Below are 14334 nucleotides of genomic sequence, written 5' to 3'. Positions count from 1 at the left end.
TCTGAAGGATATTAATGTAGTATGAACTGTACAGACCTCCTGATCCATGTCCAAACATCGTTGGAAACCTGTGCTGGCTGCAGAGACCAACTTCGGTGTGACAATATCAGCATGGGCCGAGTGGTGTTGAGTGGGTTGGATGGGGGTGGTGTTGGGTGGAGTGGGTTGGGGGCTGAGATGGGGGCAGTGCAGCCTGATGTTCTGGCGTCCCGCAGTACCGATCTCAGACGAGGAGACTGAACTGTACACACTGCCCGTGTCAACGGACTCGACGCGACATGTAGTTCATGAAGATTATATTTTACACGTCACTATTGTTAACTTAATTTACATTACCTTAATCTTAACTTATCTTGTACTCTCCATTGGAGGACCACACGCACACACACAGATTGATAGATAGATAGATAGATAGATAGATACATAGATAGATAGATAGATACATAGATAGATAGATACATACATAGATAGATAGATAGATAGATAGATAGATAGATAGATAGTGTGAAAACGGTCAGAATTGAAGAAATTATATCTGTTGATGCCAGGAATCTTTTGTATATATCTTTTGTCTGTGAGTGTGTGTGTGTGTGCGCGCGCGCAAATATATATACGGTAAGACATGATTCCTCAGAAATGTGCAAAATTCGACTCAGATCTTACAAAAATTAAATTCAAGAATAGTATTTATACTACACTAAATTAAGATGAAAGTCTTTAGAAAATAAGTGTGGCAATATTTTTATACAATTCAATCTGTATGTCTTCGCTCAACTCGATGTATTACCCACCATAAGCACGTTGTTTTACAGGGTAGTCGTTGATATTGTTTCATTTTCAAATCAAGGGTTTTGCCACAATTGACTTATGCGCCGTTAGCCTTCGTGACTGATTTGCATAAATTTGCATAATTTTACCTGCCAAACTACCGTGGAAACATTCTCTCTAAATCGCGGTTATCTCCCTTATCTAGCGATCTCCTAATGGGTTTTACAAAACTTTAATTCGGGAAATAACTTTGCAAGTGAATTCTTGGCTCAGAGCTGGAAGATGTCTGGTGATACATGTATAGTATAACACTATCAGTGTTTATAAAATATTGACGATCTATTAGATGTGTAACTTCAGTTTAGAAACATTCACGCTCGACACATTCATATTCCGTTTTAGGTTTTCTAATTTGATAAACGTCCGCGGGACCATATGAAAAATTAAGGTTGAAATGGTCCTTCTAGCAGGTATGAAAACGCGCAATGAATGTTTGTATTAAGACTTATTCTTCATCAGTCTGACAAAATTACACTCGAAACATTTTTTGGAATAACACTCAGTGTAATGATGTGATCAAATGCCACCGCCTGTGACATAATTTTACATCGCCTACACCCAGACCCAACAATAGCAACCTTACTTGTAAACAATAATTCAAGTGCTGTTTTATTTCGCCTTTTCAAGTGCATTTCGTGTTTGTTGTGATGTGCTCAGGGGACATGCCGCATAGGTGTGCATTGCATATAAGTAATAGTATTCTCGAAGTATAAATTACAAGAACAAAGAAATAGTGTGATCGTCAGTTGGAGGCCTGTTCTGCAGGTATCACCACTAGGAGTATGTATGGAGGTTGCTGGTAACACAACAAGGTAGGTACCAGTTTATGTCAGTGTGCTCCTGATGACAAATAATCATGATGCTGGACACAGCTATTACCGTATTGAAGTGTTGTCGTGCTGTATCACTGCACTAGGGTGTTACAGTTAGTCATGAATAATATATGAGATTATTGAAACCTTTGTTTAAACACGCCAGGTAAACATTAGTCTGTAATTACCCCACCGTTTATAGTTCCACCAACACAAGTACTTGATGTGCAGTACACCGTCAGGCAGTTGTTGGTAGAGAGGTGGAGTAACTGTCAGTTCAGGTACACCATCATACACAATCTCAAATTATCATAACATGAAGTTTTTTATTCTCTTTTTACCATATTTTATATGTTTATGTGAGATCCATCATATTCTGTGGGAACTATGTTTCCTGAAGGTATGTACAGCTACAGCTGTTTTAGTTTCAGTGTTCAAGTCAGTGTCATTGAGACAAACACTTACTGTGTTCCAATGATTTAAAGTTTTTGAACTTAGATTCAGTGACTTCAGGAAAATAGAGAAAACAGTGCAGCAAATGTCATCCAAGTTAATATACAGTGAAACACCCCATTAGGAATGAAAGCATTTGATAGGGATGGTCGTAACCTCAAGATATTTTATGTAAGGCTTTGCCAGCATAGTCACACTTGTCATGATTTTGTATTTTAAGGTGAACTTACATTGTTGACAGAAGTAAGGACTACATGGTAACCTTTCAGTTGTAAAATACACCATGGCGAGTGAAATATTCCAAATATTAATAAATTATACCAGTCATATGAGTACCATTTATTTTGATTTGGAGGGGTCACAGGTCCTGCAATTTGCTATGCAGCATTCTGTTGGTGGGCACACCAGGAATCTATGATCAGGGGTAGAAATCCCACTTAATTTTGTGATGGTTTAATTTTGATTGACTTCTGAATGTGCTGTTGTTAAAAACTAGGCCTATGTATTGTGAAATAAATTGTTCTGCAAAATGTTGCAACTCTAGTACCCATATTGAAATATATACTTGTATATTGCAGTATATTAGTATAGGCTAAAATGATATATTGGAAGCTAACGCGTAGAACAGTGAGTGACAATGATTGTACACTTTAGAATTTGTGACTTTAGAATTGATTTTGAGAGATTCTGTATTCTTTGTTATAAAATTTGTTGTTTGTAAAGTATGCCGTTTTATCAATAATGTTCAATGGAAACCTTCAATGTGAATGAACGTCTGTGTAGATTTTAGCTTAAATTATAGATATACATGTAATTACAAAACTTGAGATGTTTTTATTACTAAATATACCAGGTCTGAGCAAAAATATTGCAATACATATCATTTGAACAGATTACTCCAGTATACAGGTATACTAGTATTATTACACATTTCTATTTTTGACATTTAAACAAATGCTAAACAAATAACGTTCTAGGTAACAACCATGCCAGCAGGCCCTTTCAGGTGAGATGAATACGTGCCATGGTTATCATCTTGTGATTTCAGTATGGACCGTGAAGAGGAAGTGAAGAGAGCATTATCTGATTTCCTGCAGGAACACAACTTGCATGAAGCAGTCAGGTACAGAGCAATGGTGCTCTTTTTTGAGAGACTTATGTGCTGCAGCCTCTGTAGACAGCAAGGCAGATGAATGCTTGTTCACTTTGAACATCATTAATTAAAGAGAAATAATGCTGAAATGTCAAAAATAAAGTGATAGACATCTGGTTCATTATTGCCCAATAAACCACTCGTGGCTTTGTAAGCCAATACCTTGATACTCTTCTAGGTGATTGGTGTACCTTGTTTCCAGCTGTGTGGATGACATTGTGCTGACATATCTCCTGAGTATCCTCGATGAACTGGGAGATGCTGACAACACTGAAGACAGTGTGGATGCTGAACACTTCTGTGAAATGATGGCAGCTTACATGCCAGGCTTTGAAAACATCAACAGGTACCATTATATTTTCTTTGTTTAAGTTAGATTTTTGGTTTCCTGACTCCCTGTTACAGACTTAACAGTCCAGCCATTGGACTATCATGGTAAATGGCATGGCTGCTCAAGACTCTTGCTATCATTCCATTATAGTCATGTCAGATGGACCTTTCAGGCAACGTTCAGTGACAGCTGGAATGTGCTTTCTAATCTGACCCTTAACACAAGTCACTGTTGTGGCCTGTATGACTGGCTTTGTCATCATCATCATCATCATCATCATCATCATCATCACCACCACCACCTATCTATCTATCTATCTGTCTGTCTGTCTGTCTGTCTGTCTATCTATCTCTTGCTTCAGATTACAAACATTCATAAAGGATGAGATTTTGCTTAGTCTGTGAGAAATATTGCCCTACAATCTTGGCTATCTCTTAGCCTTCCCTGAATTCATTTTCAGAAGAGGTCCTCCTAGGGGTTCTTATACACAGTTTTATGTCTATTAATTCCTATGACAGTTGTAACTATATTTTGTATAAAATACAAAAGAAGGTAACTAATCACTAATCACTAATCACAAATCACTTTCCATGCTGTCCTTCACATGGTGAAGACATCCATGCTGTCCAAAGAAATATTTTCCAGTTGAATTCCAACAAAGGCAAAGATGAATGAGAAAGAAATGAATTCTCTGTGGTGATTATCTAATCACATGAGCCATATAGTGAACACCTTTTGAAAGTATCTGATTCATTATTGTTGTAACTTTTCTGTGTTGCTTCTAGTGTTGGGAATTGGTTGAAATCTCCTACTTGATGATTGCTTAATTACCAATGAACAATCATCCAAAAGCATTCATAGCCTCATTTTTCAGATTTTCCTATCCATGTTGTTACTGCAGATATGCATAACAACTTGCTACTTCAATGTGATGACTAATATTTCATGAACATAAACTTCCTGGAGTTTTCAAGAAATATTCAGTCATGACATTTCTGTTAATGAAGTGTGTTTCCTAAGAAACAACCACATTTTCAGGCCCTGACACCTTTGAAGATATGTTCAATCATCAAACACTAAGACTGGGCTGAATTATGACTTTCAGGAAGTCAGAACTAGTTCCAACACAGTATCTGATCTTTCTTGGATTGAGATTTGATACTGAGCTGGGCCTGTTTCCATGTCTCAAGGCTGCATTGTCCTGCCCCAGAGAACTACTCTTCAATTCCTCAAGTACCCCAAAGTTTCAGCAAGGACATAGCTCCAGTTGCAAGAAACAGGTGGTGATGGTGGACATGTGAATTTGACAATGAGAGCCATATAGCAAGCCATGGCACTGCTGTGGTCCCATTCAGAGTGCCAAGAGAAGATTCTCAAGATGTCAGAGTAGTTGATTCCTTGCTTTCTGTAGTATGGACATTCGGAATCTTCCAAGGGGCTCCTCTTGGGGACACCAACGTTGAGACTTTTGATTCCAATAGGTGCAGCACTTACAGGATGGGGTGGTCTTCTGGGTGACCTGTCAGCCTAAGTTTTGATCCAAGAGTGAGACCACCCTGCACATCATTGTGCTGGAATTGAGAGCAGTCAGGTTGGAGTTTGAACACTTTGTGGAGCATGGTATCTCTGTCACTCCCTCAGGAGGCTTTGATGTGATCAGTATGGGGGTTAATGCTTGTTTATCTCCCTGGGATAGACAGATGTGCTCTCTCTATGTATACACTATATACAGTGTTCCCAGAAATTATTGAGAAAATCTTTGTTTTTTTTCTAATGATGCTAAGATTGGAAAAAGGGCTTTCACTATGCACTAAGCATACTAAATAAGGGAGACAACTCTTGAAGGCTTAGAAGGCAGGTCATTACGTCAAGAGTTATCTCCCTTGTCTGAGCAGACGGCTTCCTGTGTTGACATGGCAGAATTTACAGCAAGAGAGAAAATAAAGCTCATTCTAGATGATTTTGAAAGGGGTGGGGCTGATGCTAAAGTGTTAGCTTGTAGACATGGTATTCCTCTGTCTACAGTTTACAGAACTTTGAAGAATATTCAAACAGGAACCGGGATAGAGCACAAAGCAGGGGCAGGTCGGCCTAGGAAATTCATTGTTGTGGATCGCCGAAGACTTGGGCAGATTGTGAGTAGGGGCAAATTGAAAAGTGTTGAGAACATCAGAAATGAAATGATTAGCAGAGGAAGTCCTCAGGTATGCAATGAAACAGTTAGGCAGGAATTACAGAGACTTAATTGGGTGAAAAAACGTGGAATTCCCTCGCCGTTGATGAAAAATGCACAAAAGGAAAAAAAGGGCTCATGAAAATCAAGATTGGGATAATGTTTTCTTTTCGGATGAAAGTTCTGTTTGGCTTTTCCCTAACTGTGTGAAAATTTGGACCAAAGATGCTGTCAAACCTATCTACCAGCGACCAAAACATAGCCCGAAGTTTCACATGTGGGGTGGCATATCGGCTCGCGGAGTGACGCCATTGTGTGTTTTCACGGGACACTTGACAAAAGAAAGATACGTTGACATTCTAAATGGTCACCTCCTTCCGACAGCACAAACATTGTATGAAGATGATTGGATTTTCCAGCATGATAAAGACCCAAAACACACTGCGCGCTACACAAAACAGTGGTTGTCGGGCGAAAATGTTCAAGTTTTAGACTGGCCCAGTTACAGCCCAGACCTAAACCCAATTGAGAATGTGTGAGGAGTCATGAAGGACAGAATAAACCAAAAGGGACTGAGAAATATTGAAGATATGAAGGCCGAGGTGGTCCAATATTGGGATACCCTGTCACACGATTACCTACAAACTTTGATGGGTAGTGTGCCTAGGCGTATTTAGGCATGCATTGCTGAGCGAGGAGGTCTAACAAGGTACTAAAACAAGACTGAGACTGTAAAAGGATGATGTTTTAACATCTTTATGTAAGTAAAACGCCAGAAGTTAATAAACGTAATGAGTTACATGACGCAACATGATTCTCAATAATTTCTGGGAATACTATACACTGTGTGGATGCTCAGTTGGAAGTATTCAGGATCCATTTGAAAGGAGGCAGTTTGTATTCCCATTTACAAAATAAATGAAAAGTAAAAAGAATTATATTTTGACATCTGATACACCAAAACTGAAACAAAAGCAAAAAAACCAAAGGGAACATCCCACACACTGCACATTCACAGAAAGTGTGAATGATAACTAAGCTACTACATAAATACCTTCCCGATAATGGAAACAGTCTAATTAGTAATAGTAACTGCTGACTGGAGTTACATCAACGTCCCTCAGCAATATGTCTAACAATACTGACAATGTTCAACTGATTAATGCTGTGGTCTGCTATGATCATGAAACCCACTTGCATACACGCATAGCGACAGGTGTATTTGGACACACTTACCCAAGCTTAAAATGAAAACCTCTATATCCTTCTGTTCACTCACACATAATAAGAAGTTTTATTGACTTCAGTTTCAGATACATGCCTGGCAAGTACCCTACATTATAGTTTACCACTAACTCAAATATTGATATTGCCAATTGCCACTGGTACCAGTTCTGAAGGAGATGCTGTAATCTGTTTCTACTACAGCGAAGCCGTAGTTTATTTCTGATGTCCAACCTATTGTTGCAGTGTTGGCGTGTGGGAATGGATGTTTTCACTGTCCAGCAAGCTGGCTGCAGAAAGTAAAGGTAAATATCTTCAGGGATCTACTTGTCTTCATCTCTTCCACTCACTTAATAGCAAGATGTCGATAATCATTCTTCAGTGAACATCATGTTCTACTTGTACTGAAATTCAAATCCAAAGAACCTTTGTTCATGGAGTGTTGTAGTTTGTGATTCCTTCACACTATTGTGTGAACATAGGTGGAATCTGCAGACTGTTCAGACAAATGCTTGTCTAACTCCAGGGGGTGGGATCGTTGTATTGAAACACTGTGGGATATAGCCATCAGCATGTCCATACATCCTCAGTATGTTTTCTTTTCTGGAGTACAACTCAGACACCTTTGAATATTTCTAGCTTAAATTTCACATGCAAATCATTATAGTGCAGATTTCATGCCTTTGATGATTTGGGATTTTTATATTTTTAAAATACTATTTTTGATTTCATGACAGCGAGTTTGACTTGTCTTTAGATGCTCATTTCCAGAGCAGATCCCCTATATTTTTGATATTTCTGATAGAAACATTCTGTCTATGTAGATTGACCAAGTCTGACTTGTTCATTTGTCTCTGATGGGATAATATGTTGTTGTTTACTATCCATGTTTGCCATGGACCTGTGAAGATCTGGGTTAGAATTAACAGGGCTGAGTGGTCAAATGGTCAGTATGTCATGTGTCAGTTCTGTCTGTTTGTCTGTCCCGTAGGTGAGTAGCAATATTTGTAATTTGTCTCCATCAAGACGGGCATCATTGCATTTAAATACTATCTAAAGATGCCTGTGAAAATCTGTGTTAGTCTTCAGTAAACCATGCTTGTCATTCATTAGGGGTGACTAATTTGATGGATTGGTCTGGCTCGCTGACACAAGTCATCGCATCCTAGTTATATAGATCGATGCTTATGATGTTGATCACTGGATTCTATGGTCCAGTCTCATTTATTTACAGACCGACACCACGTAGCTGGAATATTGCTGAATTAGGAGTTAGTCAACAAACAAATGAATAAAGGCATTATTCAACACCCATTAAAATAAAAATGTGGCTATACTTCTTTATTGCGTAGCTTCTTATAATATACTATTCCCTATTTGTGAGAGACCTTCGTTTGTCAAACTATCATTTTTTTTTGTGTGGTAGGGGGTGTGGAGCCAGAGCTTCCCTCCTGGATATACCACTTCATATAAATGCATGTTGCAGAAGTTGTATAATGAATGTCCCCTGTTTCTCAGAAGAGAAGGACACCATCCCACCCCCCAGCTGTTTGGATACAGGGAATGGTGACAGTCTGGCTGTTAGCAGGAAGGCAACAGGAGATGTTGGAAGGACAACGACCAGACATAGGGACAGGAACAGCCAATCAGACGGGGAAGACATGAAGGTTTGTGACAGCTAAAAAGCAACAGGAACAGATCCAGGACAAATATCTTTTAAATTATATTCCAGAAAATCCCAAACATTTGAAATTTCTGTTGCTTGATTATCTGTAGAGCAACAATATCCAATAAGCTTTCCTCTCAGTTAAAATCTGGTAAACATGTTTGGATAGGGAAAGGCAAAGCAGACTTTGCTACACATATGCTGTCAGTAAGAAATAATAGTAATCAGAGGTTTCATTGACAGCCACCACGATAGTTGCTAGATGAGCGGTAGCTGAAAGTATTTGCCAGGTAATAAATATATATCACAAATACGAGTAACACAACAAAGCAGATTGTGTCATTATCATATGTAGAAATGAAGAAAGGATTACTTGAACATAACACATTTAGAACAAATTTTGAATCCAACATAATAGGAAAATAATATGGACTTGCAAACTCTTATGTTGAAGCTTGATAACAAGTGAAGAGGAGGTTTTTGTCAGTGATCAAACAAAGATGGATGTTAGGGGTTCCGTGTTATGGAATTGAAGATAGGTGCAATAAGCTGCATCAGGATTCGAGATTAACTGAGCTTTATTTTGTATAAAGTAACCATAACTTAAAGTGAATGTTGTGACTTTCTCACCAGTCATCTGTATCTGTCGGAGGTCTGAGTGAAGTTGACAACCAGGTGGCACTGCTGTGTGAGATGTTCCCAGACACATGTGCAATGGAAGCTAGGCACTGTCTTTCTGTGTCACATGGACAGATAGATGAAGCAGTCCAACTTATTCTCCACAGACAAGAAACAGGAAACTCTATCATCGAACAAGGGGAGACAAATCAACCTGTGAGAACTTACCTTTTGTCAGAGTTTGGCTAACAAAATGTGATGATGGCTCTCATTCTTGCCTGTAACACTGTACAGATACATTATGAAAGTGTTATTTTATTTAACTCAAGGTAATGCTAATGTGAATCTTTCAAATTTAGTTAAAATTTTTTAAACTAGACTTGTCATGTTGACACCTAGTTTTTTCATATTGATTCCCAGATTGCTTGCTACATTATCCTTGTTTGACCTATCAAGGTTGAATCATTCTCAACATGGTACTGGTAAAGTGTGACATAGGCAGCAGTTTATATGTTACACTTGAAATTTTTCCTTATCCTGACTCATGCTTAATTGCTTACTCTCCTCATCCTGGCGAAGGTAGTGGAACCTCTGAAATCCCTTGAAGCAGACGTAAAATCACACTCACCCAAGTATTACCTCCCATGTGGGATGTTTTAAGTACAACATATTCAATGCACTTCCATAAGTTTCATGGAGAACAGGATGATAAATGTGCCAGAGAACTGGTTGTTATAAACACTTGCTTCGTTCACACTTGAGTGGGATGATGGTTTCAGGTGCGGAACAAAGGGTGCATGCTGGCTGACAAACAACTGAAAGAGCTGACATTGGCAAGGTGGGTCCTTCTTGCTTTATCTTACTATCATGGATTACAGTGTTGTTTTAGAGAGTTGGTAATGTTGCGCTCTCTCATCAACTGGGGAAGTGTCAACATACTGGGTGCCTAGGCTGAAGTCTTTCACTGGTGTTTCAGGTACAGTTTTGTGGACACTGACGATGACAAGAAAACACACAAGCCCCCACCCCTCAAGCAGGTTAGTTTTCTGGACCTACTTGCACAAAGTGATCTTAGCGCTAAGATTGTCTTAAGTCTATGTTGGAGAATGGGAGTTACAATCATTGTAGCACAAAGATCGTTTTGTGTAAGTGGGCCCTGGGGATAACTCTCACCTCCACTCAGTAAGTGGAAAGTATGGAGATATTAGTCCTTAATTCCTAAATTTTTAACTTACCTTACCATAGGTCTTATACATATTTCCTCAAGCCTCGCTAGAAGAGATCAGACAGTTGTTGATTCACCATTCCCTAGATGGCTGCCTCATGAAATCTAGGAATGTAGTCACGGAAGTGACGTGATCTCCCCACTGGTGCAATCTCGAACAATCCAAAAATCACTTTTACTTGTAGCGTTTGTCTGTTCGGACGTGTTTGGTTCGCTTTGTTGCCTACTTTTGAGGTTCAATAAAGTTGTTTCCTGCTTGGTAGGTATAGCTTGGATCCCTTAGTTGTGCGTGTCAAGTTAAAGAATTATTTAACTGCACTTACCTTGCTACCTCATGTTATCTTTTCTCGCACTCCGGTGTGGGTTCGCCCGTGTCGTGTGTGAGTGCAGCATGGTGTCCGTGAGGGTATTATAACTTGCTGTTTGTTCCTCCTCCATGTGGCTTTCCATGTCGTTCGTTATTGCTGGCTGTTTCACTGCATTTATCATGTTTTTCGTAGCGATATAGTGCAGCCAGCCATTTTGGTTGCTTGTCCTTCACTGTCCTGCACTTACGGGCAAACCTACTTTAGTGCGGGGGTGTGTTTGCTGCATTTTTTGTATAGGGTTTTTTTTCTCCTGGCATTTTTCAAGCGCATCGTTTTTGTCTGTTAAAGTTAACTGTGTATGACTCGCCACTTTTGTACTATCTGCAAGGGGCAGAAATCGGCGAAGGATCCCCACCCTTGGTGTCTGGATTGTGCGTCTTAAGCCTGCTCTATTGATGGACGCTGCCAGTACTGTGAAGTGGTATCAGTGGCAGACTTCAATACTTTTCTGGCGGTTAGGAGGAAACGTTTTACACAGCGGAAAAGAAGGATGTCGTCTCCAGCATCTTCTTTAGGATCTTTGCCGGACGACCCTGACCTACCACCGCTTTCAGTGACTGTGCCGACGCCTGGGATGGGGCGCTTGTCTGTGACGCCTGTACGTTCATCCCCGGAACCACCTCACTCGGACTCCTTCATGGACCTGTCTCATCCAGATGCCTTGTCTCATCCGGAGGTCCAGAGGCTCCTGCGCTCCCTCCTGACGCCCAGCACTGGTGCGAGACAAGCGCCTACCCTGTCACTGGCGCCTATGTCTACGCCAGTGTCTATGCCTATGCCAGCGCCTATCCCGACACTTGCGTCTATGTCTACGCCAGCGCCTATGCCTGTGCCAGTGCCTATGCCTACACCAGCGCTCATACCTACACCAGCACCATTGTTTACGCCAGCGCCTATCCCAACACCAACGCCTATCCTGATACCAGCGCCTATACCGACGCCAGTGCCTATCCCTGATGCCGGACCCTGTGCCAGCTTCATCTGGATCTGCTGAGATTTCATCTTCATCTTTAAATACTTACCTTACAATAGGGCGGTGACTCCCTCCCAACACTGGATGCTCCTCCCCACTCTGGACTCTTTGGACCTTTCCTGTTGCCAGTAAAAGTGATTTTTGGATTGTTTGCGCTTGCGCCTGTGGTGAGATCACGTCACTTCCGTGACTACATTCGTAGATTACATGAGGTAGCCATCTAGGGAATGGCGAATCAACGACTGTCTGATCTCTTCTAGCGAAGCTTGAGGTAATATGCATAAGACCTATGGTAAGGTAAGTATTTAAATACCTAAAATATTTAGATTTTAATAATATTGGATATTTCTGGTATATTTGTATCCAAATCAGTTGGAATGTATTCTTGAGCTATTAACAAAACATGGTGTTTTTTTCCCAATAGGACCCAGGGCATGACATTCTGTGCTAGATATTTTGTTTTTTACAGTTTTTGTTAGGATCATAAAGCATTTGAAAGAGACCCAGTAGCAGGACCTGAGGAGATTCCTTCAAGGTCACTTTCTTCTTTACTGTGCCATATTTGTTTATATGTAACATGCGCATCTGTCCTACACATTGTAGACTGTTGATTGTTATATCTCTGTTTGCCAGGAATCCAAGAAGTTGATCCGATACAGAGAGGGTCAAGTCGTCAGCACCAAGGGCGAGAGATTCTCGGAAGTTAAAAAAAATGAATCTGAGGAAATGAAGAAGACTTACGTGTCACTCAAACCAGCTCGTAAATATCGTTTCCACTGAATGCAACCAATCTGATTCTTTGTTACATTGCAGGTGCTACTTGACCTCTAACACCAATCAGATCAACTGTTAACATTGACACTTTGTAAACCAATAACCTGTTTATCACTTATGGTTACTATGAGATCTCAGTTGTTTTCAACTGCAGTTTGTCAACCACATTTTAGATTTGTTATAATTGTTGGGATAAGAAACTAATGGTGGATTCTCATGCAGTGACTTGCTTGATGGCAATTTTATGTTTTAATTGCTGTACAAGGGCCAGAACACTTGCTTTTTTACTGTTTTGTTTGTGATATATCAAATGAGATGTTCACTTGTGCCACTGCATATCTCTGTAGATGGTGTAATGTTAAGATACAGAGGTATCTTAACAGTGTTTACGGTCTTATTTCCTGGTGTGAGAACACCTTGATCCATTCATGTATTTTGTTTGCCTAATTTGATATACCCCATTCCATGGTGAATTCTCCACCTGCTTGCCATGCATCTTTTATACCTCAACTGTCAGTGCAGTGTTTTAATGTCATATGTATCATCATGTACAAGTTGCAGTCTCAAACTAGGTGTTGTTGCTAGTTGATTTTGTTGTGTAGTCGACAAAGTAAATATCATATACAAATGTGAGTATGTGTGTGTATACAATGTGTAAGGTTTGTGTGGTGTCATTTTCGTCCAAAGTGTATGTTGAATATATTCAGGAACCTAGAAATAGAATTTTGTGAATTTTTTGTCAAAGTGAAATAATTCTTATCTTGATACATTGTAAGGAAATGCTGATGTAAATGAAGCATCAGTCAAGTCTGTTATTTCTCATTATCATTATTTCATGGTACTTAAGAAGTGCAGGCATTTCTTATCCCCATCAAGTACATTACTTGCATGCCGACAATATGCACATTGCTAGTGGTTCTAGATGGTCATTGTACTGGCATGTGGTGTTGTGTGGTTACCTGTACAGATGCACTATCAGGTAAACTGTATATGATCATAGATCTCTCAGCTGTGTGATACTGGGACAGTCAGACTGGTTAGTGAGAAGAGGCTGTGGTGCACATTGGATGTTCATCAAGCCTTTTATGGACATGCTGATACAGTATCTCAAGACTCTTAGCTGGTCACAAACCAGCTTCAGATAGGTCAAGTTAATACCCTACTTCTTAAAAATCAAATCCTTAAATTTCTATACATGTGTTCTAGTTATATTTGCAGTCACTTAAGTGAAACTTTAGTCTGCTGAAAGTAATTTTGAGTACTTACAGCAAAAGTACCAAATACATGTATTAAGATTCAAAGGTTTCCAATTTTGAGCATGATAGCTGGAAAAACAGAAATACTCATCTTTTGATGGTAGATTTTACTACTGTTTCACTTTGAATGCTTAGATATTTTGTTATTTTTGTACAGTAATGCTTATGTGTTGTGTGAATAAATGTTGACATAACCTGGGAAGTTTTGGGTGAATGTGTCTTCACTTTGCTCCACATTTAATGGGGAGGGATTTCAGAACCTTCCTTGGCTGTGAGTGTAGTAGTGTGCAAAGCTGAATGTAGGTCTCTCCAAATACACGACCACCATCACATAATAGCCATTGCTGTCTACAAAAATCTACTGCATCCACTACAAAATCTACTGCAAAAAATCTACTGCAACCACTACAAAATCTACTGCAAAAAATCTACTGCAACCACTACAAAATCTTAATGCTTAGTGAACAATCCAAATGTACA

At 39.6% G+C, this 14334-nt stretch overlaps 1 protein-coding gene across 3 annotated transcripts; it reads left to right on the top strand.

Annotated features, from left to right (window-relative positions):
• Positions 1-992: 992 nt before the first annotated feature.
• Positions 993-14056, top strand: LOC137288115 (CUE domain-containing protein 2-like). Of its 3 annotated transcripts, XM_067820511.1 has the most exons (10): positions 1171-1238; positions 1594-1640; positions 3142-3216; positions 3449-3592; positions 7221-7279; positions 8493-8641; positions 9274-9474; positions 10038-10096; positions 10235-10295; positions 12458-14056. In XM_067820511.1, the coding sequence occupies exons 2-10, from the start codon at positions 1615-1617 to the stop codon at positions 12602-12604; spliced, it is 921 nt and encodes a 306-aa protein (XP_067676612.1). In that variant the 5' UTR covers positions 1171-1238; positions 1594-1614; the 3' UTR covers positions 12605-14056. The 3 variants fall into 3 exon arrangements, with proteins under 3 accessions (XP_067676611.1, XP_067676613.1, XP_067676612.1); XM_067820510.1 differs by having other exon boundaries at positions 993-1640; XM_067820512.1 differs by lacking the exon at positions 1594-1640 and having other exon boundaries at positions 1155-1238.
• Positions 14057-14334: the final 278 nt, after the last annotated feature.

Source organism: Haliotis asinina, chromosome 6, assembly GCF_037392515.1.
Source record: "Haliotis asinina isolate JCU_RB_2024 chromosome 6, JCU_Hal_asi_v2, whole genome shotgun sequence".
Classification (NCBI taxonomy): domain Eukaryota; kingdom Metazoa; phylum Mollusca; class Gastropoda; order Lepetellida; family Haliotidae; genus Haliotis; species Haliotis asinina.
This window is presented reverse-complemented; position numbering and strand designations above follow the sequence as displayed.

Excerpts from the sequence above, each read along its gene's own strand:
- LOC137288115 (XM_067820510.1), top strand. The coding sequence starts at position 1,615 with ATGGAGGTTGCTGGTAACACAACAAG. Across the intron at positions 7,280-8,492 it reads GCTGGCTGCAGAAAGTAAAG|AAGAGAAGGACACCATCCCA; the intron begins GTAAATATCTTC and ends CCTGTTTCTCAG. Across the intron at positions 10,097-10,234 it reads AAAGAGCTGACATTGGCAAG|GTACAGTTTTGTGGACACTG; the intron begins GTGGGTCCTTCT and ends CTGGTGTTTCAG.